General features: G+C 36.3%; 1 protein-coding gene across 5 annotated transcripts; it reads left to right on the top strand.

The window, feature by feature from the left end:
* Positions 1–27,899, top strand: LOC112559814 (thymosin beta-like). Of its 5 annotated transcripts, none has more exons than XM_025231244.1 (9): positions 1–153; positions 8,006–8,157; positions 12,620–12,733; positions 16,114–16,227; positions 18,261–18,374; positions 20,076–20,189; positions 22,181–22,294; positions 23,425–23,538; positions 24,701–27,899. In XM_025231244.1, the coding sequence occupies exons 2-9, from the start codon at positions 8,043–8,045 to the stop codon at positions 24,727–24,729; spliced, it is 828 nt and encodes a 275-aa protein (XP_025087029.1). In that variant the 5' UTR covers positions 1–153; positions 8,006–8,042; the 3' UTR covers positions 24,730–27,899. The 5 variants fall into 5 exon arrangements, with proteins under 5 accessions (XP_025087029.1, XP_025087032.1, XP_025087031.1 ...); XM_025231245.1 differs by lacking the exon at positions 1–153 and adding an exon at positions 3,182–3,350; XM_025231247.1 differs by lacking the exon at positions 12,620–12,733.

Here is a 27,899-nt window from a genome sequence, read left to right as displayed (position 1 = left end):
CGAACATTACCGACCTGTGGCGGAGCTTCCATATAAGGAGCACGCGACACACCCACACATTCTCAACTCGCTCGGTGGCCTTAACACGGTGACCGCGCGTGCTCGCTCGCTTGTTTTCAGACGCTTTCTTTGCAACCTGACGGGACGCTGAAGGTAGGAAGCCCAAACGTTGATAGAATTGGTCAAAATGCTTGTGCAAAGTCAGTTGTAATGTATAATTCGGCGAAGCACTAAAATATGTGATTGCACTTTAGAGTAGTCTTATTGAATAAATATGAATTTTCTTCGCAGTTACAATTTTGTTGGCAAAGTGGCGACTAGCGGAAGTGAAAGATTCAAGGCTTGGGTTTACACGTACACTTGACAGATCAAGCAAACTTTTTGCGCGTCGGTATATTGGGTACGAAAAAGCCGTCAAAGCGTAGAAAAGTCAAACAGAAAGTACGCCGCACAAATATTTTATTGTTTAGACATTCTGTATTGAGATTAACATATGGGTGTCAGCATCTTCATCCGAGAACTATTTCTATACTAGATCTAATTTGTAATAACTATCACATTATCCTGCTAAGGCCAAGCGTGTTCTGCGATTTTGACGCGGAATAACTTGTCTAGACGCTGGAAAAGTCAAGCTGTGTAAAAAGCCAGCCTTTTAAATGGACTAGCAATTACATGATTTGATTTTGGTTGATTTTTGGGGATATTTTTTTCAACATTTGAATTGTTATGTACCCTATTTGATACCATTGACTAGAGTGGTGTTTTGCCATGGTTTATTTTCCCCATGCATACAATCACAGGTAATGAAGGAAGGTCATTTAAGTAGTGTGACTAAAAGTAATACACTATTTTGTTACTGCTATAGGGAGGAGTGGTACTAATTCACTTGCAGGGCTTTTGTGCAAAAGAGTATTTTCTGACAGTTCCTCACTCTCTTTCCTTCGGCCTCTGCACACATTTTGTCCGCATCACATTATTCATAAGCATATAAAGATCTAGATATAAATTACATATATGAAATTACAAAAACTGGGAAATTGAAATGTGTAGCAAATTACTCTGAAGGGTTACAAGTAAATGCCAGCACGTGTGAAACTAAACAGAAAAGTCATTTTAAAAATAAAAAAAAAAAGAAGTCATGAACATATATACAGCATTTTAGAAGCCAGGACTTGTAAGTATTAATGATATTGAACCAGGAGTTGATGGGTATGTGTTTGTTTTGTTGGTGTGGACTAATTGAAGTTGTCCCCCATGCCATTCCACTATGTGGGTCAGAATATTTCCTGAACATGTAAAACAGTAATTCTAACAGAGTTAAATTATAAATAATAGAGCCACAGTAGACACAGAGTCATATCCACTATAGTAGACACCCACAATTTGACTAGACTGTTGTTTTTAGATGCACTGAAATTTTGTTTATCATTATCATACTGTGCTATATTGTTAGATGACAGTATTTAGAACTGGTAGCACAAAGTGATACAAAAATATCTCACTGTTTACTTCTCCAAAAGCTGTAGTTAGTTTACATTTAGATAGGCTGTTATCTAGATTTCAAATTCAGGTCCTGCTTGCCTTGTGTTGTTTAGAGGCTGATCTCCTTTGTATGTCTGCTATGTTAATATTATGCAATGTTTTTGTAGTAAGCAATAAGTAGAGCTGCCAGGACGACAATGACGCAAATGGGAAATCTGATAAACACTAGTTACTTGTGATCTTGTGAAAAATATTTGGAACATGTAAACATGTTTGTAGGCTTTCAGAGCCACTGATTGTAACATGTCCTTGGCTGTTGTAGTGTGACTGGGCACAGTGCCCAACCAGGTACTATAACTGGGAAACATTTTTTTTAAGTTACTGACAGCCTTTTCTGTCCATGATTTTCAGTAGTCCATCACCAGTATCCTCATTAAAAATAGTTCTTTGAAGCCATGTTGAAAGGTCTTATTAGCCTTTATGCCATTTCCTTTTGTTGTAAACAGTATTAGCACATGCATCAAAGTCATGATATGACTGTGGACATTTTTTTTTGTGGTTTTTTTTTGCTGCTACTTTACTTTTATTTTAGTGTTTACTTTTTCATAGCCTTTTTCAAAATATTCCAACAAGTCACCCCAAAAATGCAGTTTTGGTATTATTTATTGTTGTTTACCTTTAAAAAAAATTTTTGTAACCCGGGGACAATGCTGCCATTTATGAACTAAGGTTTTTGATAGGAAGAGAGACCGTGTCAGCAAATCCCACACTAGTAATGCCACAGGCATCTTGTAGGCAGACACGCCAGTGGACATGATCGTTCTATTATTAGTAGTAGTCAGATGTTCACATGACCTCACGTCACAACCTATTCAGGGGCGGGAAAAAAACTCATCGGGTGGAAGTTGAACACTTTTTGCATTTTTTATACCCAGCACACCACACCTGTTTTTCAGACAGCAGAATCAATCAATGCAAAACATCAATGGGCAAAGGCAGGGCAGGTCATGGGCCGCTTAACGAGCTTGAGCCCCGTTTTAGGGCTAAACGCGAAACGCGCGGTACCTCGCAGTTGGCGGTGGATGACAGTGTAGGAAATGAGTCACGGAAGGCCGTGTTGTGAGCGCGGGTGAAATGCGGCGATAACACAAAGAGCCGTCGCAGCTTTTCCGTCGCGGACACCTGGGGCTACACATGCTTACAGACGAGCATGCACAAGCGTATAACGAGCAGACATTAAATTTAAAAATAAACAAACCTGCAGGTCTAGTTAGCATATAGAGGAAAAAACACTTGTGGCTATTTTGAAGGTTTATATTATAATACTTTTGTGTTGTGATTGTTTTACTTTATTATTTAGCATAATTTAGCATAATACTATTGTTACAATAGTAGACTAAATGTCTCGTAAAGTAACATCCAAAGGATAATTTGTTGGTTTGAGGCGGACTTTGCTTAGGATGAAGTTGACAAATATATTTCACAGGTGCAGGTCTGGCATCTCAGCAAGCACATACCCACATCTGTACATTTTAACATGATATTTTTACAGTATATTTGGAATTTAAATTCGCAGTAGATCGTGGACGTGCAATGTATTAATAGAAAAAGGTCATGTTGCAATTAGATGCGAACAACACAGTCAGTGGCCAAACACCTACACTTGTGACTCAGGCAGTGTCAGGCGAGACAGCTCGCAGGTCTCAGGGCCGCAAGGATAAAAGCTTGTGTTGGCTCTACCCGGTAGTCAGAAGCCGTCGAGGCAGTTTTGTCCGATTTAGACGTTAGCTTTGTTATCGAAGATTCAACCTGTAGCCGATGAACATTTGTATTGTGGACGAACATCAGTGCATTTGTCTGTCAATAGTGTAAGTATATCATTACAAGATCGGAAGTGTCCGATTTATTTTTTCCCCCGGTTGAAAAAAAAGGTAAATGGTATAATTTGATGCTTTATTGGATGGAGGGGGTGGGCACAAAAGGTTGTATCATCTTTATTATTTATTTTTTAGTTGCACTACGCGTTCTGCGTTTAGTCCACTTAATTCTGTTAGTTTACCAATTGTTCAGTATTCCGAATCAAATAATTATGTTCATTATTATACATGTTGTGAGTGCTCTATCGTGACATAAACCGTTTTACTGTAGCAGTGCTCTGACTATACGAAGATACACATAGAACGGTTATATGTTTAAAAACAAATCTTCATAAAAATTGGTGCCAAAAAGTATAAATTTGGCGAAAATAGTGAAACTTTTGATGAGGCTTTTTTCCTTCCGAAGATGATCCTTAAAAACTCGATCCGAACAAAAAACTTAAAGCCGACAGGAAATTGTTTAAAATCATGCTTGCTGGTACAATAATTATTTAATGTATGCTTATGATGAAAAAAGAGTTACCGAAAAGGCTGGTTTAGACATATGGTGTTTTGTACTGCTATTAGTACGATTCGCCAGGCATGATGTGAGTGGGGGACAGGGGGTGGGGATGCTGTACCCGGGCCCTCGGTTGTGAAGGGGGTCTGTCCTTTAATTGGTCAATGGATTTTTTCCCTCTTTTTTTTTTTTCTTTTAAAGAAAAGTCTGAGGAAAGAACACGCAAAGCAGGCCTTCCTTACTCTGGGATTTTTTTTTTTTTCTATAGAGCGGGGTTTTATACAAGTTTGATCTTTTACGTCAGCGGTTCTCAACTTTTACATGTGACGACCCCCTGACGAAACACCGGTACGTCCGCGACCCTTAGCAGCTAGGTCGGTGGAAGAGCGGGGGGGGAGGAGCCCTAGCTAACGTCGAACGCCGCGTCGAAGAAATCAATACAAATCAACAACGGAAGAACAAAGTTCGTATCTGCAAGAAGTATAACTGTTAATGAAATGTTACTAAAGCAAATTCTGTGGGGTAATAAATATTATTTTATTGGACACCTCTTTGATTAATGAGAAGGTTGAGCCTGCTTGCTGTTGCATAGAGAAGCGAACCTGTGTGCGATGTTCGTACCACTGCTATTGCACTCAGCCTCTGCGTCACGATTTCGACTTCAGTGCCAATGCTGAAAATCTTGCTCACACATATATGAAGTTGAAAATGTTAGAAGAACTTTCATTGCTTTCTCAGAAAGCACCGTTGATGCTAATCCAGAATGTGCACTGGTGTTGTTTGGAAGACCATTTTCAGGATTGGTCACTCGAAAGGTCGATGAGCTGCTCTTCTTCTTCCGTGGACAACCCGCTTGTGCTAGGATCAGCCAGAAATGGATTACGAATACAATCGTATTTAGTCACATCAATTTCAGCGAAGTAATGCTGAAACCTTTCTTGCAGTCCGTTTAGAGTGGGCAATAATTACATTCTTCACCTGATCAAGTTGTTAGCCTTGCACTTACACAAGCACGGAAACATATCAAAAATATTTTCTTGGCGTATCTTTTGCGTCCACAACGAAATGTTTCGGACGAAAGCATTCATCTTGTCAGTTGTTTGTAATATGGTGGTGTCTTTCCCTTGTCTGGTCATCGCCTTCTGTCAGGGACCTATAGAGTACTAGGACTGAGCAGTGAGCACGTGCGAATGAAAGGGTGTGAATGATGGACGTTTCCTGAATGCGTGCCTTTTAGATGTTTAAAAAAAAAGAGAGGTGTGACTGGAGAGGGAGAGGGGAGTCAGCGATGAGAGATTGGGGGAGAGAGAGGGCAAAAGGCGAGAGGAGGGAGATTGGAGGCTTAATTGTTGAGAGGGGGATTGTGTTTGAGTTTGGAAGTGAGAAGTCATGCATGCCGAGACAGTGTAGTTGAATAGGGAGAAGACATTTGGAGTTTGATCGCCCTCACACCGGTTACACAATGTAAACTAATTTCACTAATACCGGTATAAGAAACTTTTTTAAAAAATGACCACCTTCGCGACCCCCTTGTAGGCACGTCGCGACCCCCCAGGTTGAGAACCGCTGTTTTACGTCATTTTTCCTCATTTTACTAACCACTCACCTGTAAATAACTATGTTGAAGTAGTGATGTATATCCTAGTGTGCATGTCCAAATGTTTGCAGGCTATATTACGTTATTGAATTAAATGTAGATATTGACAATCGAATTGTAAGCGTATTATTATAGACCGGAAAATAATTTACGATTACAATTACAAGGGGCCCGGAGAGGTCGTCTGCCCCGGGACCTCTCGTTGACTCTGCTAATATGAGATTAAGCAGAATTCAGACTTGACGGTTTGGAAATGCCTGCAGATTGCTCGTGTACATGTAGTGCAGTAAATACATCCGTCAGGTCCCAGCGTGAAGTCCATTTACGAAAGAAACGGTGACGAGAGGAGTGCGATGGGGTGACACCAGTGCGGGGTGCGACACTTGAAAAGGACGGTAGAATGACACGCGATTATGACGAATAGACTGCGCTGGCCAGTCTCTCCACGCTGTAGTGGAGCCAAAATTAGGAAAAAGAAAGTTGATGCCGGTGTATAGTTGGTTTCCGCAGTACATGCCATGTGATTTGCTATGGGCATGAGTTTGAAAGAGTGCCAACGAATACGTACAGCGCATACACACTTTCCCTCTTCTCCCACGGCACGAAATGTATGCAAAGCGCAATAAGATACAACATTTTCCAACTGCGTTTTATATTTGTAGATGATACAGTTGGGCTCACAGAAGTCACTTGTTTTTAAACAACAGACTATACTGTGCCGCTGCACATCCTCATTGCCATGGCAAACTCAAACACTGGACACTTTCCCCCTAGTATAGTTCCAACGCAGGCCGTACACATAGTTTCCAAACTTTATGAAACTTTTTTGGCTGTCATGGTACAATTTTTATTGAAATTTTTTAAAAACGCATTATGAATATATATAATGCATTTGGTGCGCTTAGCTGGAGAGGAAAAGGGGTGGGAGCCAGTTACGTTTGATTAACTCTAAAATTTGTTATTCAAATTATGCAAAGAACAGCTAGTTTATAGTAATCCTTCAGTTCTCCATTACCCTAAATAAAATTGTACTCAGTACCAAATATATCTTAAACCTGTTATTTATTTTATCTGTTCCCAGTTGACATATAGTCAACTTTTACCTGAATTCCTGCTATCAGCATTTGTGTGTTGCACATCACACACATACTGCTTTAAATGTACCATAACCTGTGTCACTGAATTTGCAAAGAAGAGGTGGATTTGAATAAGCATTGCTGTTAAGCAGAGTTATGAGGAAAATTTCACATTTTTTTTTCCCCTCATGCTAGTAATTAGACTCATTTGAGTGGCCAGTGGAAATCAGCAGGGCTGTAGATCTTCTGGCCACTGCTGAAAAAGTTTCAAAGAAAGATTAAGCATGATATCACTCACACAATCATAAAGAATATTTGTTGACTGTTATAACAGTGTGCTTGATCAAAGTTAGCAGTTGTGAATAGCCATTAGTTTGATATTTTTAGTGAAGCCAGCTGCATAATAGTATGTTTTGCCTTTGGATTAAATAGCATTCTAGCTGTAGGAGTGGCACACTGCTAGGGGGTCAGACTACATTCCTGTAAATACCTAAGCCATATGTCATACATTTACTGTCCAGAATTGTTAGTGCAAGTAGATGCTGTGGATGGCAAGGCAGAACTGTAATTTATAAGCTTGTGAATAATTTTGTGGCAGGTCATCTTTACATGTGTATGTTATTTCTTAGTTCATTATAGATATGTATTATTGTTGTTTAACAAAATAGCCATAACAGGTCTGGTCTATAGGATCTACAGTGCAAAACTGTAACAAAATGTATTTATTACTAGTTTACTTTTACAGTTTAGCTTGCACAGGTAAGAATAATTTCTCAAAGGCTAATGCATATAACTGTTTTGACAGTATAAACATATGTATAATGCATAAATCATAACTACCAGGGCTTCTGCTAAGGCTAAATTCTTTGGGGTCCCAGGGACCCCTTCAGATTTTTAAGGGGTCCCTGTTCTTTGCCCAAATTTGAAGGGGACCCCATTGACGAAAATTGAAGGGATCCTTCGAACTTTTAATGCGTACTGTACGCAATTTTTTGCTTAAGCAGAAGCCCTGACTACAGATTCCTTTATCCCTAATGTTCCTCTGTACAAATGTTTTTGGAACAAATTTGTTTAGCCCATTGCAAAATACTAATTCTTCAAATTTGTGCAAAGTCACCTTTTCCCATTATAAGAGATACTTCAAGCATTGGCAGGCATGTCCAGTTAATGATTTGTTTATGTTGACAAGGCTACACCCAGTGGGAAACAAAGATATGTTAATTATGCATAACATAATGTAATACACAGATGGAGACATAGATGTTTAAGACTGGATTAATATTTTGTAGTATGCTAAACCTTAAGAAAAAAAAAATCGCAGATTGGTCTTTTAGGTTTAAAAGAAGTTAACCCTTATAATGATCTACTTGTACAGCATTGCTGTTGCTGTTGTTGTTGCAGCATTGTGTTAGCTTTTGGCCTTGATGAGGGATAAAGTAGTTACATGACTTAATGTTGTACAATTTTGTTGCAGGAGTGCTTTGTGAGATAGAACTGCTTGATTTAGAACAATGGCTGCAGAGAATAAGCCTTCCAAGCAACTCCTCTCTGAGATCAACAAGGTTGATCCTTGCAAGATGAAGCATGTGGAACCTGTTGTGGAGAACTCACTGCCTTCTGCAGAAGGTTTGAACCAGACTTGCATGTTCTCTTATTTATAAATTTGTATCACTTTATATGATACATTGATGCAGGTTCTCTCTCCACCTGAATTGAAAGCTTTTTGTTATCTCTGCATTATCATTAATTGATATCATAAATGTTTTTCTCTTGCCTTCTTGACATTCATAACTTTTATGACTTTTCATTCAGATGCTTTGGTACTTTACCCAACTTTTTCCTACATAAATAGCATACATTTATTTCTGTTCGCATGCTTTTTGCCTTTCTATTTTTATGCTTTATTCCAGGTATTCAAACATGAATTCTTTCCTTTTCAAATGCATACAGTACTTAATATCAGTTGATTATAAAATTTGTGCAGTTTTGCTGACTTGCATATGACAGTTTTTATAAATCACTATATTTTGTACCCTCTTGTGGACATCATTTATCTGTTGGTAAGAAGTAAGTTTGGTGTTTCATACTTAGGAAGTATGAGCACAGGAAGGTTTCGCTAAGGGGTTAAAAAAAACAAAAAACCGGTAACTTCAGTTCCAAAGATATAAACATGGTTACTTAGTGACAACAAACTTAGCACAAAAGTTACACAAGCTACATGTCAGACGTATAGAAACCCACATTATGCATGTTAAAATTGTAGTAACATGAAACTAAGCCTGTGCTTATTTATAATAAACATTCACATACACATTTTTTGTAAGAAAACACGTATCACTTGAATTAAAGAATTAAAGTTATAAATGCAATTTTAGGAGTGACCCTGCATTGAAGTTAGGAAGTCATTCAGTTTAGTTTAGTCCTTGTTACTATCAAGGAGCATAGGGCCGCAACTTACATAAAAAATATTTTTTCCTATTTGTGGAGCTGTGTTCACTTACATATGTAAATGAGCGTTTGTATGCTCGCAGGCATGTGTCTGTACATGCTTCCCGGCAGGGACATGTACATGTGTGTGAGAGAGAGAGAAGATTACAGTTTAGGGCTAAATGATGGCTGAAGTATTGTAAATCAGACTTAAGATTATGCTTAGATTCAGGTGAATCAGATTTAAAGATCAGCCCATGATTAGTGGGACAGCTTCAGAAAGCTTTGGAGAAACAGCTTGGTATTCATGTGATTGCAGAGTGACAAAGTAGGCATTTAATAGACTACACATGGTGTAACACTTTTGGACACCCCTCGGTCTCCACTTATTCATTTTTATCTCATTTGCACTCTTATGTTCTTTGGTTTCATTTCAAATACTTTCTTCCTACATGTTCAGTCAGGTGAACAGAATAGCACAGGTTGCATATACATTGGCTGATTTGTATGTTTTCATTTCCTACCCACCATGACTTGGATCTTGCGCAGGAAAAATCTCATCAGAAATTACTCTAAGGAGTTTCCCTTTTTGATCCCAGCTCATTGCATCACACCAATGCTACAGTATGTAGCTATTTGCTTGATACTCCCAGTCTTTCAGTTGTTCAGCTGCAGTTGACTGCATGTATGGTCTTCTGCTTTGTTAAACCACAGGTTTGGGACAGCTGCATTAGTATTTTTTAATTATAATTAGTATTTTAAATGTGAACTTGGGAAAAAATTATGGTCATTATTAACCTAAAAACATTTTTTTAAATTAATGGATATACCATTCTAATGTAAATAACATTGCTTGAATCATGAATCGGTACAATTTTCTGATTTTTCGAAAACTAAGAACTAAATCTGAAGTCAGATGATTGTAAAAGGTAAACATTTGTCATGAAAATATTTCCACTTGATGCATGTTTGGTAAGTTTTAGCAGTATTAAGCAAATTATATTTTTTTGATTTCCTAACAGACTAAGAATTGAAAACAGGAAGGTGTTGACTCTGCCTCATGGCATGTATCAAATGGCTTAGTCAGCTGCCTCATTATAATTCATTGCTTCTTTCACCATTTTCTTTGTGACGAGTCACTAGCAATAACTTGGCAGGGGTCATCTGGCATCAATTACATTTCAAGAAGGGCAGTAGGGTGCTTGTTTTGTCCATATTCAAACTGCAGAGCACCATTGACATGCAGATAGGGAAAATATTTATGTGCAGTTAATCCTTTCATTATTAACATCTGAAGAAAGGGGTTTATTTTAACTATTGCAGACTAACACATTAACAGTAAAAGTTTATTATTACAGCTATAAAACACTTTTGAAACAAATTATTGAAATATATTAATATATGTATATTTAGGACATAGAAATTTCAGAGAGAAAATAGAATGTAGAAAAAGACCCTTAAAGTTTATGTTCATATCCAGATCGTCTCAAATGTGTGCTAACAGATAACTGTAATCTACAATGTTTCTAGGGAAATAGAGAAATTCTAGCATGTCTTTATTTTATGGAAATTGATCAACAATTAAATGACAGTGTTTTCTAAAACTCAAGGCTGACAGCTGACTAATTCATTTAGGCCACCTTATTGTTTTCCTTTTCCAACCTGGCAGATTCCTGAATGTCAAAAGGTTCAGCAATCAGAGGGACATTTGACCTTAGTGTAGTGTTTGTGGGATGAGGAAGAAAGTCATTCTGATTACCTGTTACTGTTCTCCAAGCCTTTGGGTATTGCTATTAGGGGAAAAAGATTATAGGAAATCTGAACTTGACCTAAATGTTAAAGTTTTCCTCTGAATGACTATTAATAAGATAAATCTTGTCTGTTGTGCAACCTTTTTAAATTTCTATCAGCTCCATTAAAAAGAAATCAGTTGAGTTCCATTTTATATGATTCTGAAGAGAGGACAATATGTGTGGAAAATTAAAAGGTTTAAGGAAAATAGCAGTTCAGGCTGGAGTTTTGCCAGGAAAGATGATGTAATAAACATGTTTATTATTGCATTATGATAAAGCAAGTAATTGTTTGGCAGTGTTCATGGAGATAATGGATTCCTGCTCTGCGAAACTTGTGAACAGTACCACAGTTCACATTTTGATCTGTAATTTTTCTCTGCCATTTATCTGTGAAAGAAGATGTGCTGTGTACAAGTTACATGTTCAATCTTTTGGCATGTGCATGTGAACTTTGAGCAGAATGCTTGACATCAGTGTGGTTTTTTTGTTTGTATGTTAAACAATATTAACGGTATTCTACTATATGAACAGATAGTATCAAGATGAGTTGGCCTAATAACTGTAGTTGTATTATGCTGTCAAACAAGTTTCTTTTTTTATAAACCAATAGTGTATTCAGAGTCTATGGTATTTAACATTGAATAAATTGGCTTTGTGGGTGCTTTTTTTAAGTCTGAATGATGGTTTGTGCTTTTTTCCCCTTTGGGAAACAATAACAGAATGACCAAAAAAATAAATAAAAGTTTGTTAAATTCATAGAGAATGTGTGCTATCTGCAGCATTCATTTCATCTTATTACTAATGTGGAGCTGTAAGCAGTAATTGCACTGTTCATATGTTGCTTTGCATGGTGCATGGTGCATGCTTTTACTGCTGCCTTTCTGTATAATAATACATATTGTCGTAATTTTAAGAAATGTACGTGTTTTCACAGATTTAGAAAAAACTTATTCAGTGAGGAAAGGAAGATATTGTGTGTGTGGATGTTCAGACATATGCTATGAGATATGCAAGCAGAGAAAGCAAGAAAATTTGGATAGTTTTGAGATAGGAAAGCAAGTGAAATTGGGGTTTTTCTTTATCTTGTGTGTGTATATTGTATGTTTATACATTAAATATTGTTATACATATTTTTTTCTTGGAATATGGCATGAATGAGTTAGATGTTTTGCTGTTGTGTGTATATTATATAGTGCATAGGTATATATATCAATTCTGTGCTTTGTTTGAGATGTACTGTGCAGCCATTTAGTTTAAGTTCATCTATGCCAATCTTTTTTGTTTTGTTTTGGTAATCATGAGTAATTACTAAGTAGTGATTGTAGGGGAAGAATACAAAGAGCTACTTACCATTTTCTCAAGAACAACAATTATGCAGATAGCAAATGTGAGTCTCAGAGCATGGTAAATATATATATAATGAAACCATACAGAGTTTACCTGAAAGCCCACGTTGATCACCTATTGCAATTTTTTTTTAAGGACTAACAATTTGGTCTTAAAAAGGTTATAATATTTGACATTTTTTCCCTCTTTTCTTAAAAAAAATGTCTGGGGAAGTTGATTGCGTGAAAGCTGCACAGTACATTTTTAAGGCTTGATTTTCTGTATTTGCTCTAATGGTAAACACGATTAAGAAAAAAGTTTATATTCATTGATCTGAAGGAAATATTCTTTGTTGTCTTCCTAACTCCCTACATATAGACCTTGTAAATAATAAATATACAGAAAATCATGCTATGAGCATTTTTATTTTGTTTATTTTGATCGTTTTACTAGATATTTCTGATGTGTATATGCGAGCTGCTTGTGCATCTTTTTTTAGTTTTGATTGCTTCCATTTGGCTTTTGTGCCCTTGGTACTATAGTGATTGCAGAAGAGAAACAGCATCAAGAGCATATTGGAAACATTAAGAATTTCAAACGCACAAGCTTGAAGCGCGCACAATCAGAGGAGAAAGGTGTTCTACCTGACCAGCAGAGTAGGTGTAACAAAATTGTTTTGTCCTGCAGAGTTTGATTTTTTCCCTCTACTGGCAAGGTAGAGTTATGTTATGGACTATTTGAGTGGTGCTTATGTGTACAGCTGCATGTATGCATGGTCAAATGTATATTTATGCAGATGTGTGATTTAAAAACTGGTATTGATATTTTTAGAAATGTCCTTTCACCATTTTTTTTAAAAACTTTACCAGTATTGCAAAGATTAAAACATGTAGAAAAGTCAAACTGTGTAGTCAAGATAGTGACAGATGTTGACGCGTATAGGGATGCCAACTTGAACTTCACTGTACTAGAAGATTCCTGAGTTGTTGAGTAGGATAGGGGAAATGTTGGTCGGGTGTGTCTCTTGTTGGGACACTTGTTGGCAGCCTAACAACTGCCATTACATGTGTAAAGTTCATAGGTTAAAATTAGATGGTGTATTTAGCCCAGGCTCGTTCCTTGGGCTTTAGTTACTTTAAATATAGGGAAATTCATTGTGCAGCATCTAAATCCAAAAATAAAGAGATAATGATTTAACTTTTTTTCTGTTTGACATATTTTTTTGGTCAGTAAAAGTATATCTTTCTCTGTTATTTTGAAATAGTACAGCAGCAGCTGAGTTCAGAATAATGAGTTAATGAGTCCCTCTTTATTAAATTTCAGAACGATAGCAGCATGTTACTGAAGAGCAGCTAAATGACAGTTTGCCTGTCACCATGACATACCCTACTCTGCCTACCCTTACAACTTATTTTTTTGGAAGCAGTTATTTTGCTAGTTTTAAGGACCCGGTAGTCAAGAGAAGGAAGTTTTTGAGTGAAAAAAAAAACCCACAAGGAAACAAGTTTGTCAGAAGGCAATGGACAATGCTGTAATGTTTGGGAATGCAGCTGGAAAATGAATACAATAAGTCAATACATATGTGGAATTCCTCTCTCTTTGTCTTTATTCTCAGCTTGGGTACCAGCTTTGCTGATATCTGCATATATTCATTATTTCTATGTTAGTTTTATTTCCTCCACCAAAATTCTGCTTAATACATTGTAAATTTAAATTAATGCATTTTATTAAATCATTGCATAAGTATAGTAACATTAGTGCATTTTTGTTCAGAAGAAATGTTTATAAATTAAACACTATATATCCAGATAAGTTTGTCAGTATGTTTGGTGACAGGCAAAATATGGCTTACTAACCATAAATAACTTCACCTTCAGCATATTGTAGCATAGTGATAATGTGAGAAAAGAGAAAAGGTATACAACAACCTTGTTTGCTAAGTAAAAGCATTTGTATGGCTTGATTGTGCTCACTCCACCCATAACAAGACAAAAAGTGCAGTTCCAGAAGTTTTGTAAAAGGTCATAAGCAAGCCAGATCCGGCTTTTTCTGAAAATATTGCTAGCATGTGATATTTGCCCAGCTTGTGGTGAACTGGGCCAAATGTCATATTTTAGAGAACTAGCATGCTTGCTTTTTTAATGTTATTTTTTATGGATTCAAGTTTCTATGGACAGAAAAAATATGTTGTAAAAACTGCCTTGGTCTGTGATTTGAACCCAGGTATGCACACCTGCATGCATGCATGTATAAAGTGAGCTTATGCATTGTTGCTTGTGCATCAAACAAATGGAGCTCTAGACCCAAATAATAGGACACTGTTCTAGCTGAATGTGGCTTTGTGGTCTGTAAGATGTGATTGTTATAAACATGAGAGATGGGTGTTTGTAAAAAGTCCCAGGGCCAGGTCGAGAAAGGTCACTTTCTGCAGTACATCAGGTTCGTTGGGAATAACTGTGAATACTGTAGTGTTAGAGAGAGAGAGAAAAGTAAAAGGGGAGAGAGATTGAATAAATGTTTCTCTTGACAAGGAAAACTCATAAGAGATCAAAAGTACGAGAATTGTAAATCTTTTATTTGCCTTTGTGCTATAAAGTCTGCAAGTTTCCAGACATAGCAATTGAGCAGATGTGATGATTTACTTAATGAGTTAAGTCTAAATCGTTTTGTTAACCAGGAAATGTTTTTTTAGTTTTCTTTGTTATCTTTTAGCATCACAGAAAGATGCGGGGTTAAAAACCTGGTTGTGCTTTACAGGCCGTGCAGCCAATGTGAAATAATAATGAATATTGTTTCTTGCCACCATCAAGTGTTATTGCAATCTGTTCCTATCACTTTATGGTCACCTTGCAGTGATTGAGCAGCTGCTTCTCTAGTTGCAGATAAAAAGCAGGAAATGGCATATCACTAAGATTCAAAAGCAGTGTGCATTAACCTACTTTTTACTGGTCTCAAGTAGTATGACATCACAAGATGTATCAGTGACTCGGTACAGAAATATAAGAAAGGGGCATGGAATTACAAGGTAGTTAAATGTGGAAGTGGGATACAAATAGTCAGCATTACAGATGATGTTGATGCCATCCCCCCTTCTCCCCTCCCCCCTCCCCTTCCACAAAAAAGCCATATCAGCAGATTGCCTAGCTGTGTCCTCTGTCAGTGGAGCAGTTGAACCTGCTTAGGTGAAAAGCACTAAAAATATAGTCCACAAGCCATGTTGACTGACACCCTGTTTTGACAGCTTGTTTTTATTACAGCAGAAACCATGCAGGAGTGCCACTAGCTCCTTTGTATAGGGTTCACAGAAGAAAGACCTTTTCAAAAGTATCCCATTCAAGTTGTGACTGGTATTGAAAAATGTTTTTAGCATTAACCATTCTGACAATGGCTTAAGAACCTTTCTTCAAGTAGTGGTATCAGTGATGGCACAATACCAAGCAGGAAAGGAAGACTGTACTATTGTGTTGGTACAATCACATTTTCAGTGTTTGACTATGAACAGAAAAGATTATTCTTTTTGTAATATCTTGAAAAAGTTTGCTTCGTTGAGTAAGGAATTATGTTTGTGTTTTATATAAAGCCATTCTTGATGTGTGTTTTGCTGAAAGGTGATTTTTATATTGATAGCTTTGTTTCTTGTCCTTTGTGGGTATTTTTTCACATGGCATTGAACTTATTTGGTGTCAAAAGGTTCCATATGTTTAACAAGATAGGGTCATATAGGGTTTAAAATCTGACCAAACTAGAACTATTTCTGTTTTCGAGGCATTCATTGAAACAGTCATCATGTAAACAGTCTCAAGAAGATACAATCAGTGACAATGCAATCCATATGGCATGCTTATCTTGGTAGGTCATGACAGGAATTATCCTCATAGAGGTCAGACATGCAACATTTGTGCATTTTTTAAAATATGGTTTTGCTGTCTTCATGCCATGAAGCCATTTTGATTACTTTCCATTTTGTGTCTTGCACACACATACATATGCACACATACAGATGCATATTGTTTACTTTGAAACATTTTTTGTCCAGCTATTGCTCAGGAGAAGACAGAGGCAGAACTGAGAGAACGTATTTCATCTTTTGATTCAACCAAACTGAAGCATATTGAGCCGCAGGAGAAGACTGTTTTGCCTAACCAGGATGGTATGTAGCACTTGACAAGAATCATGCTCAGAGTATGAAAGTGTCTATATAAAAGTTGCTTTAATATGTTTGTTATCTTAATATGCCAGTTTTGTATCCTTAGCATATTTTCATGCGTTTTTAAAGTTTTTAGAGCTTTTGTTGGTCTTAAAAGAAATTGGTAAAAATGCATCAATATTATTTTGAACTACTACTTTGTTTCTCCATGATCCTTACTCTCTTTGGGTACTTAGCAATGTGAACTGTAGAGAATGAATTTAGATTCATTGATAGTTCATTTGACATAATATCACATCGTCGCATCACTGATAGGAATATTACTTCTGTCCAGGATGTTCATTGATAACAAATAACAAGAAAGGATGATTTATAAGAATGAATCTGACTTTTGACTAAAAGATGTTTGTTATTTTGTATTTTTGTGTATCAGTATGTGGAAGAGATAACATGCCTGTGTTAACATGTTCGAAAATAAAGACTAGGTTTTACTCCTGTGCAGTTGTCACTGGGCCCCTTATCAGGATGCAGTGAGGGGGGAAAACAGAGTTGTCATTTCTAGCCTAATTCCTAAGTATTCTATCAAGAGAATATCCATTTATATATATATGAATATATGCATTTATTGAGTGTTATGTACTCCTAGTGAAATATCGTTTAATAAGAGTTAAGTCATACCTGTAGCTAGGGATACTGGAGTTTAAACATGAATAATATGCATATCTGCATGCGTGCATGTAAATGTCATCTCTGCATGTACTCACATTTAGAGTTAATTTTAATTTTGCCATTTTCCAGGTTTATAGCATCATCCATTGATTCATAAACAAAAACTTGTGTCATGTGCAGTCCCCATATTTTCATGTTTTGTCAGTATTTTCAGTGAGGAGATTTTAATTCATGTGAACAGAACAGGTAGGAAACAAAACTAATGTCACACAGGAGGAAGTGATAGCTGAGTGGTTAGAGCAATATATATGTAGCAGGCTGGTGTGCTGTAGTTGATTGACCCAGCTGTTGAACAAATATCTGACCCCTTCAAAAAAAATTTGTTTTGGGGAAGAAACAATGTCCAGAGAGTGGAAATTGGTAACTTCCTCACAAAAACTGCCCCCATTGATAACACCATCACCTCACTTCCCAGTGATTGAAAGGTTACATTGGTTGCTAGCATCAAGACCAGCAGAATACATTATTGCCGATATGGAGAATCCTGTTAGTGATTTAGGTTGACAAGTGGTGGTAACTCTTAAATAAAATTTATGAAGATTTTGAAATATGCAGCACATGTGTGAAATAAGATTTTACCATGCAAGCACAGGCTTCTTACCAAGGAAGCACATGTATATAGAGTCCTCTAGGACTAGGAGCACAGTATGCCACTAGAGTAAAGCGATATCAGCAATTTAACTTGCTGCTAGACCTTCCTAATCGTATCAGGTGGTATTCTGTGCCCCCAGTCTTCCTTTCATGTACAGGTTAGAATTAGCAACCACACTTTGCAGGGGCATTATCTGTTCACCGCATTGTCTTCAAATCTTGCTATTAAATCACAGAAGCACAATCAACAGTGTTGCTTTTTCACTTAGTTTGAAGTTATTAATAGATAATTGGTTGGTTTCGTTCAGGATGTGAAGTTTCATCCATGTAGCACACAAGGAAATATTCAGAAGTAAAAAAGATTGATTAGTTACTGTTAAATAGGTTTTTTAATGTGAACAGCATATTTTATCTGATGTCATTCTCTGTTGCTGCCAAAGGTTCAGGAATTATTTTCTTGTGCACAAATACTGTTGCTTTTTTGCAGAAATTTTTGTAGGTGCATGTGCAGTCTTTATAACTTTTTGTTGTGATTATTATTACTTTGTGAGGATCATTTTCCAGTTGTTTTTCCTTCTTCCTTATATTTAATACTGTTGTCTTAGTTATGGCTGATATATGAAATATTTGAGCCACGTTTTGGTGTCATTCCATTGTTTTTCTCAGTCATGTAGAGAGGTATCAAGAATGCATGCATAAGCTGTTTCTGTCCACAGAAATAGTGCAAGAGAAGACTGAGGTGGAATTAAGGGAACGTATTGGATCCTTCAGCATGGATTCATTAAAACATACAGAAATGGTGGAAAAATTGATTCTGCCCAATAAAGAGGGTTCCTGGAATTTTCTGTTTTGCTTGTTTGATTCCTTGCCCCAGACACTGCTAACTTTACAGAAGTCAGCTTCACCTACCTCCAACTCTCACGGTGTATTAACCCTTATAGCACTACATATAAGTATGTACAAAGACAACGGCTCATAAGACTTTGAAGATGACAGTGGATGATGTTTGTTTTTATTATTGCTGCTCATAAACATTAGGCCAGGAAACCTATGCACTTTTGGAAAGGAAAAAGCTTGAACTTTGCAATAAAAGTAATGAAAATTGACTTCCTACATGATTCCCCACCAAAGCCACAATCATGGCTTATTGTGCTGCACGGGTTAAATTAGCAATAGTACCATATACTCCAGAATGCTAATAATCTCAATACTTTGCCCAAGAGTATCTCCTTATTTCTTTTAAAGATTTCCAACTGTTTTTCTGCTTCTGTTGTATGTAACAAGAAGTGTATCGTCTAGTTACCCACTTTCCCCCTGCACGTTTCTTTTTCAGTTTCTGTCCAGCTCAATCATTACTTTAAAGTTCTTGCTTTATGTTGGTCTTTCTCACAAAATGTTGCAAAAAATTCATGTTGCTGCAATTATTGAACCCATCCTATTACTTTCTGCATACCAGAGATTTATACTCTTATGATTATCATGTTGTACTTTTTAAAATATTGCAGTCTTTTAAGGCTTAAGTCAGCACTCTTAGTATTATAAAAGGATATAGATTGGGCATCTTTAAAACCATCTGATAATGTGAAACACGAGCCTTAAGAGTGAATCTCATAATATCTTGACAGTAATGATGTAAAGAACATTCTATATTTTTTTTAAAAAATTCTATTTTAAAATGCATTTTAATTTGTGAAAATACTTCCATTTTACCTTTATTTACAAACACAAGGTGCAGACTAGCAATAGGGAATTAGATGCTGGTTTTCAGTAATTGGTTACTATGACCAGAATATTCTGGCATTTGTTGTGTGGCTTCACCCAACTATGGCTACCCAGAGGAGTGGAATTTAAAAAGTATTGCATTTTGAGGACCACATATGATAGTGGCTTTTTTTTTAAATTTCAGAATAAAGTAGAATTAATTTTCTGAGAATTTTACTTGTTTTAAAAGATGAAATAAAATCCCAGCTTAAAAATACATAGGGACAGACACTTTGTTAGCAAGTGTTCTCACATTAAACATCCTTGTCGTGCCTTGTGTCAGCCATCTGTCACCATGCATTTCCTACATTATCCTTATGATAATAATATAACAACCTACACATAATCCTATCATAGGATGAGCTAACTATACATTGTAGATAGTCTGTTTTATGTCAGTGCTAATGGTGCATGCTGATGGTACTTATTGCATGTATGTGTGCATGCCTGCATGCATTATTGTTTGTGTAAGAGCACATGAATGTGGATGTGCACGTGCATATATGTGTGTATGGTTTGTTTTGGGTATGTGTGTGGATGATTTCTGATGCATACATCAGACATACCAGTATTGACTACTGAATTATATTAAAAGTAAATTCCAGGGAGCGTAGTGGTTCATAATTTATAAACCTCCCTCACTCCATCATCTTAAAGTTTCTCCCAGAAGATGTTAGCGGCCACACCAAAAGCTATGGTACCAGTTGCTTCTGAACTTTTGAAAAGCTTATTTTTTGACTTGACTGGTGAATTGCTTTTAACACTTTCAGAAATTGAGCACGAAAAAACTGAAGTTGAACTGAGAGAGAGAATTGGTTCCTTCAGTAAAGAATCTCTGAAACACACAGAGACAGAGGAGAAATTTGTCCTGCCTACAGAGGAGGGTACTGTACAGTGTTTATCTGTGTAACATTGAGTGAAATGCAAATGACACAGATAAATGTAACCCGCCATGCCTTTGCTGGTTTTTTGGTTGGATTTTCTGTTACCAATGTTGCCTTTTAAAAATGACTTCCATTTTTCTTGGCACAGTAGGTAGTGATCACAATTTGTAAACTTTTTCATTGTGTATTGCTGAAAACGTTGAAAGGAAGAAAGTGACTAAATGACAGTTTGTGTGAATGGCAAAAAAATGATTTCAAGTAACAGATATGTGTGGATGTGTGTTCAAGTATGTGTGTTGGATTCTGGTAGTTTGTGGGAGTATGCTAGTAATTATCAAAGCAAAACAAAAAAATCTAGATTTGGCCTTTCAGCAGCATGCCTAGTACCTAGTGCCTAGTTGTGAATAGTTATATAATTGCATTCTAGCTACGTTGAATTGATCTCATGTGTGACAATGTACCCTTAGTGCATATAGGAAAGGTCTCAAATTTCCAGTAATCGAAAGGACAAAAGAGACATTTAATATTGAAGTAATAATAGCACTATTTTCTACTAATTTGTTAACTGCTTGTGTGTTTTCTGTTGTACTCACTGGATTTTTAAAAAACAAAATTAGCGAGGCATGCATTTTAATGAGGTATACTTTAACAGCTGAAGTTGCAGTGATGCCCACCCTCAGGGATATCTTTTCTTAACTCTTTGCCATTTATTTAACCACTTTTTATTCATGTTTGCATGTAATTGTGTTTCTCTACATAAACCGTTACCATAACTTTACACATGATGGGAAAACAATGAAGCATACAGCTGCAGATTAAAAAAAACATTAGTTTGCTGAAAAAAATATACAGACAATCCTTTATGGCTTGATATATCAGATTTTGGTGAAACCTGTTACTGGTCAAGAAATTTATCTCTGAGTTCTTTTCCTGTCTCAGAATTTTAAAAGTCCATGTAAAAATACTGGAAACATTGGGGAGTGGTGTATTTTGTACTGCTGTGTTTAAAAAAAAATCACTATAGGTGTACCAAAAAATTTACTTATTTCCTTAAATTGTTGTCACAATATTTATCAACTTAATTTTCCTGGTTTTAGTTTTTGTTTCAAAATGTCTAGTTTTTGTCTGAATGTAAATGCATTCAACAGATTTATCAGTGATATGTACTGACTATATTTTCTTCCTTTTACCTTTCCCATAACAGATTTCATGTATTGTGAAGTAATCATTTGTATGACATTCGCTTATTGCAAGTGTATTTTAATACTTTTCGCACGCACACAAAAAGCAGATTTCCACAGACCTACTTTTCAATTGCCTGGAAGTAAGATGCATTGCAGTGTGCCATGTTTTCTGATAAAGTTCTGATTACTGTTCCATGCAACACCAGCATGATCAGTGACCAGGCCCCACCTTCTCTTTTTCTTTTTGATGACTAATTTGATCTTTTTCTCCTGAATATTACATCAACACCACACAGAGATCCAAGTCATTTAATGATTATGTACAGGAAGTAATGTAAGAGAATAATAAATTAAGCCGGTGTGAAGTTGTTTGTAATCAGCATAGATAATCTGTGGATAAAACAATTTATGCTGTTGAAGTATTTTTTTAGCTTTAGAGTTTTTGACTTATCTTTATTTATATGCTGAAACATTTTGTTGTGGACAAGAATTAAAAAGTATGCTGTTGAAGCTGCTCACTGGATTTCTTAACTATCATTTCTTTCCTTAGGCCCTACTTCCTTCCTCTTTGTAAACCTTCCTTCATCATATCAGTAATAGTATTACACAATATCTCACCCTTCTTGCCAACATATTGTGAATTTGTCTTTTATTTTCTGATTAAATTTGTTTCTGAGACTTTCTGTGTTTCTGGGCTTGATGTTAGAAATCTCACAAGTTCATGTTGTCTTTCAGTCAGGACAGCAGGCATTGCATTTTGTCCATGTAAATGGTATTGTTAAAGTATTATGTATGTTGGCATTCCAGACATTGGCAAGGAAAAAACAGAAGTTGAACTGCGTAAGAGTATTGGAGAGTTCAACAAAGCGAACCTAAATCCAACACAGGTTACTGAAAAGAACCCACTTCCTTCTGGCGATGGTAAGCACATTAACTCTATGACAGTTTGTGTTTACGTGTGTGCTGGGTGAGAGGATGGGGTTATTTGAAGTTTCTAAAGCTGATTTTTTTAAAAATTGTCCACATCTGTGCCTTTTCATATTGCAGAACACAAATATTTCTTTAGTTCTTAAATATAACACTTGAGTAGGATACTGTAAATATCGTACTACCTTAGGATTATAGGCATATTACACATTTTGACATATTACACATTTTATGAAAGTTATTTTTACCAAAATTTACTGCAGGCAAAGTCAGAAATTATTTTCAAGCAGGGAAATAGTATTTTTGACAGACCAAAGATTTTTTTTTAGTTCGTTACGCTAGAGATGACATAGTCACAAATAATGTATTCCTTTCTTATGTACGTATCAGTTTAGTGACATAGAAATCTGTTTTTCCTCATTTAAGTCCCAAGGCTAAATCTAAATGACTCAAGGGTCAACTGGAGAAGGTAAAGGATAAAGGTCATCCCCTAACCTTTTGCTTATTGGATGGGAAAGGTGTTAGCTAATTTTCTTGGGGCCAGCTTTATTGTGAGGGTGATGCTCATTTTCTCTCCCTGGCTGCCTTACCTTTCCAACCCATGTGGAGTCAGATACCCATTCTCAAGAGCTGGGTTGAGTGGGAGAAGTTTGTTCCATAGGGATATGGAATTAATGTACCTTCAGGTTCAGACATCAGTGCTCTAATTCTCGGCTATCTTCTTTCTTAACTGGAGAAACTTAATCAAAAATGCATTTCTGTTATCTACAAAAACAAGTACTTTGTATTGAAAGCACATTAACATGCCAGTCATTCCAAAATCATAAGATTTTTAAGCCCAACTTGCCAACTTGCCCAAGGTGATAAGGTCTGCTGTTGGTCCCATTAAATCTGTATTGAGAAGGCTGAAAAGAAGACTGCCCAGTCCATCCTGGCACAGTATTTTGAATCTGAAAATAGATGAGTACCTACATTTCCCCTGGCTTTGTTTTTCCTTTCAAAGACCAATACTCAAAAATAAATGGTAGCAATGATCCTGCCCTTAGGAGAGCCATAAAAAGAAATATTCACTTGGAAATTGAGAAATGTCGAGCAAAATAAATGAAAGCTGGAATGGTTTGCAGTCATTCAGCAGGAGAAAACTGAGCAAGAGCTAAAGAAAGGCATTCAGGGCTTCAACCGCAACAGCCTTAAGCACACGGAGACTGACTTCAAGAACCCCTTGCCCACACCTGACGGTAGACACTATCTTTTTTTTTACTTTTTGTGAGATTTACACTAACTCTAGAGTGGAGCAGTACTCTATACCAGTGGTTCTCAAAGTGTGGTCCGCGGGCATAAGTCAGGTGGTCCGCGGCTGACAGCCGTCATGTCAGCAAAGTGATGCATTCCTAATATTAACATTTTAATTACAAAGAACGAGGTATACGTAGTTTTATGTCAACTTATTACTATACTACTGTCACAGAAGTACATTTAGTTTTGAATTGTAATGAAACAAATGCGGCAATTTAAATTTGAAATTCATAGTACAGAGGGATTTTTTGGCCTTGGTGGTCCGCCATATTTTTTATTAAGTAAAGTGGTCCGTGGTCCGTGGTCCGAAATACTTTGAGAACCACTGCTCTATACAGCAGAAGGCATCAGCAGTAGTAGTGATTTTTGTATCTTATTGTCTGTAATAAGCTCTTCAAGTCTGGCGACTGATGGAAGATTATCGGAGGAAAGAATGTCGGAATGTTTATTTTTATATACCGTTGAACTGTAAGTCGACCTTCCATAAATCAAAATTCTCCCTAATTTTAATTTTAAATGTCAGTTGCTTGGTTTCTTAGTAAAGCAATGCATATTCAACTTCTGTTGCTTGAATTGGCCTAGCCAAAAACTTCCACAACTCTAATAATTTTAAACTGCTCAGCATGTTGAAACTATTTTGAAATATACGTCAAAAAGTGTAAAATCATGTACTCCCCACTCCATCGACCCTGGGCTCCCATGTTCTCCTTTCTATATAGGAAACATGCAATAAGTGTAACTCTGTCTCCGCAGGGTGCCGGAGTGTCTATAAAAGAATGACAAGAAGTGAACATTTGGTTAAATTTAAATGTCCACAGTGAAAAAATGTTCTTCTTGCGATGAACTTTCGTCACTCGATTTATTTTCATTGGTCCCTTGAAGCTTCGACTTCTAGAAGTTCAACTGTACTTACTACTTTAGGGCCTGTAAAAAATGCAAAGTGCACAATAATTCATTTGAAAAAAAAAAGGTTCTTTGTGTTCCTTGTTTCCTATTAACCTTTTCTCCAACATTTTGAAAATAATAACGTGCAACATCTTTCTGGTCATCATGTAGATAAGTATTTTGATAAAACTTAATTGTTTTCCTTTTTTTTCCCTCCAGTTATTGCTGCTGAAAAAGGATCCAAGTAGTTTTGTCACAGAGGCCCTCAACTGTTTTGAGACTGATACTTTTTGCAGACTGGTAAATTACAAGTTCTTGTTGATCCGAAAATTCACCTTCTGCATCACGGAGTCCTATGGGGCTGTGCGCTTGTTCCCACTGTACAATTGTATATGTACACTTAGTCGTTGACTCTCGCTAGTTGTTTTTTATGAAACTGTTTTTGTTTATTGTATATCAAAGAATGGGACATTTTCCTAGATTGATTTTGTTGACATAGATTTCAAAGAAAGATGCCTGCCACTTTTTAAAGTATGCCTTTGACATATTATGGCATTTTAGCGAGTAGTTTTGTGTGTAAAATCCAAAGAAAGGTTCAGAAAGAAGATTATGATTGCTTTAGTTTGAAATGCAACTAGCTTTAAAAGAAAGGCAACAGTGCCATGAAATTTTCATTAAAGCAAAAAGAATTAAGGTGCAGCATAGCATTGTACTTTTTTCCTATTTGGAGGAGTGCCCATAAATATAACAGGTGAACAGACCCTGTAAACACATGAAAACAGAGATACAAATGCAAAAGGAGGTTGTCTCCAGTCTATGGAATGGTATGCATCTGTCTTATACTACATGTGCAGACACAATTTACTGAGAACAAATTTTAGCAGAAGAGATAAGAAATAAACCATTGTAATTTGTGCTATTTTTTGAAATATTGGAACATTTGTTTTTGTGTCTTGATTACAAGTTTTTGGATTAAATATGGGATGTACCAATATTTTTTTTACAGATAAATTGCATAAAATGTATGAAAGAAATGTTACCTTCGTTTAAAGCTGCTTGAGATAATCTTTTTCAAACTTTCAGCTTCTTTAGGTTCTCAGTTTTTTTTATATTTTCTCAACGGCTGGAAATTACACCTTGGATTTCAAAAGTTTGATGCATTCAGCTGTGCAAAGAAATGTTTTTCTGTCAACTAAGATTGTGCACCTTTTTCTTTAAAAAAAATGGAATTTGTGCAAGTTAACACCAAAGATTTGCTAAAATCCAGTTTTTTTATACACTCTGGGTTGGCCTGCATCATGTAAAGTTATACTACCATAATTTTATTTTTGATTTGTTGCATGTGCCTTGTCATTCTGCATTTGAGGGAAGATAGCAATAGTCATAATGAATATCTGTAATCTGAAAGTAATGCCTTTGCTTATTGTATTCTTAAACTGCATTTATAAATTATCAGATGCTTAAATCTGTCCATAACCAATTTGCTTTGCATCCTTTTTATAGTTTCTCAAACTCTGATTGCTGTGAAAGAGGCTGCTGCAGCAATGAATGTGTGGACATAGAGTTATCAGATAAATGCATTTAACGTTCCCCTGGTGTTTCAGATATCACATTATTCCAAGATAACCGGCATACTCAAGGGAGCATTATTGATGCCATATTTTCTTAAACTTAATGTTAGTACAGGCAATATATATATCTGTTCTTTGAAGTTGTTTTTTTTTTAGTGTTGCATAAAATAATAAACTTTTCTGCATCCTTTGTATTTATCATTTTGCATTCATCAGTCGGGTGTCATTTGTGCATTTGTCTACTTTCGTAAGTTCTTTTATCTATTTCAACTTTTTAGCAGTCTTGATGGCACAAGTTATTGAAAATCCATTGCAGTTATCTCTGAAGATTGTGATGATAAATATATGTTGTTCAGAAAGAACTTGTATTAAATTGTTACAGGCACCAACATTCATTTTAATGCTGAGGAAGGCAGAGAGAAAAAGCAATCTGTTTAGGACTCTCAGAAATAGACTAGCAACAACACAATTTAGTCATATCTACAAACAAGCAGCCCTATGCTCCTCGAGGAGTAGCAAAGAACAAACAAAAACAGAAACAGCAGGGAAGCGTGAATATAAACATCTTTCAAACATGGAAATTTTTTTTATATAACCGCTACAAGTTTGCATATTTTTTTTCTTTTAAATGTGCGCGTTTTTTCAGCTGTTATATTAAATTATCAACTTATTTAAATTGCATTCTAGTGATAGCAAAAGTGTTTGGGCATTGTTTTTATCATTCAGTCCATAGGCTAGTCAACTTAAAAATAAGGTGATTCTTCCGTTGGTAAGCAATCACCTGTAGTCTTCTTTAAAGTGCTTGTGGTTTAGGCTTGGTCCTTAAGTTACTGCCCTTTATATTTTGTTCCATTAAAGCCACTTGTAAATGCGTAAAGCAGTCTTGTTTCTGGTTCAAAAAAAAAAGTTCCTCTGTTATATCTGGCTTACAGTTAAAATCCCTGAAAGAAAACTGGTGAGACAGGTTTAAATATTTTTCAAATTCCCAAATTTTTTTATTGTTTGCTTGAATTGTGTTTTTGTCTGCATAAATGTTTAAAATACTTTATACTTCTCTTTTTACTTACAGTTTGTTAAACCCTAAAATGGTCATTTAAATGTTAGTAAATGGGCATGTATGCATGGACATACACAAAATGGAAGATGAGGCCATGCATGTAGTTTGAGATGAATATTTCAGCCAAGGAACATAAAAAGAGTGAATTAACTAAATGTGACTAAAATTGGAGACAAGATCAGAACAGAAAAGTACCGATTACTATAGATTTTTCCTGTCTTATGGAGAATAATTAAAGATCTTGAGATGTATCAGATAGCTTGACAGGAAAATGATCTGGCCTTGTATGCAAAATGCCTCGATTGGACTATTATCATAATACGTTACAGGTCTGCAATGGGGTCTCTGCAGCAGAGGGTGGTCCATGGTGCAACGGTTAGCACCTGTCCCCAGTACAGTGAGGGTTGGCTGTCTTGGGTTCAGCTCATCTGGAGCACTCTGTTTCTCTCCATGTGGCATCTGTTTACAGCAATGGGTGTGATATAGCCTTAGTTGCTGGTTTGGTGTAAAACACCAATTCCCCCCTCCCTGCAGCAGAATTTTCACACGCTATCGTGACGATGGTCCAGTCAATGCTTCTTGCATACGAGGCCGACGGGGTGGGGAAGACCAAAACCATATGGATGTGTTACAGAATGAATGTATACAGCTATTTAATGTTTCATCAACAGGACTAAACTTATCAGCATAGTCTACCTACTGATACATGTACGTTACCTTCTTTTATACCTATCTTTTAAAAAGCTGAAATGTCCGTTCACACTTTCTTAATAAATACAATACAATACAA

Source organism: Pomacea canaliculata, linkage group LG3 (genome assembly GCF_003073045.1).
Source record: "Pomacea canaliculata isolate SZHN2017 linkage group LG3, ASM307304v1, whole genome shotgun sequence".
NCBI classification, from domain to species: Eukaryota; Metazoa; Mollusca; class Gastropoda; order Architaenioglossa; family Ampullariidae; genus Pomacea; species Pomacea canaliculata.
The sequence above is the reverse complement of the archived record's forward strand: the minus strand, read 5'-3'. Positions and strand labels throughout refer to the sequence as shown.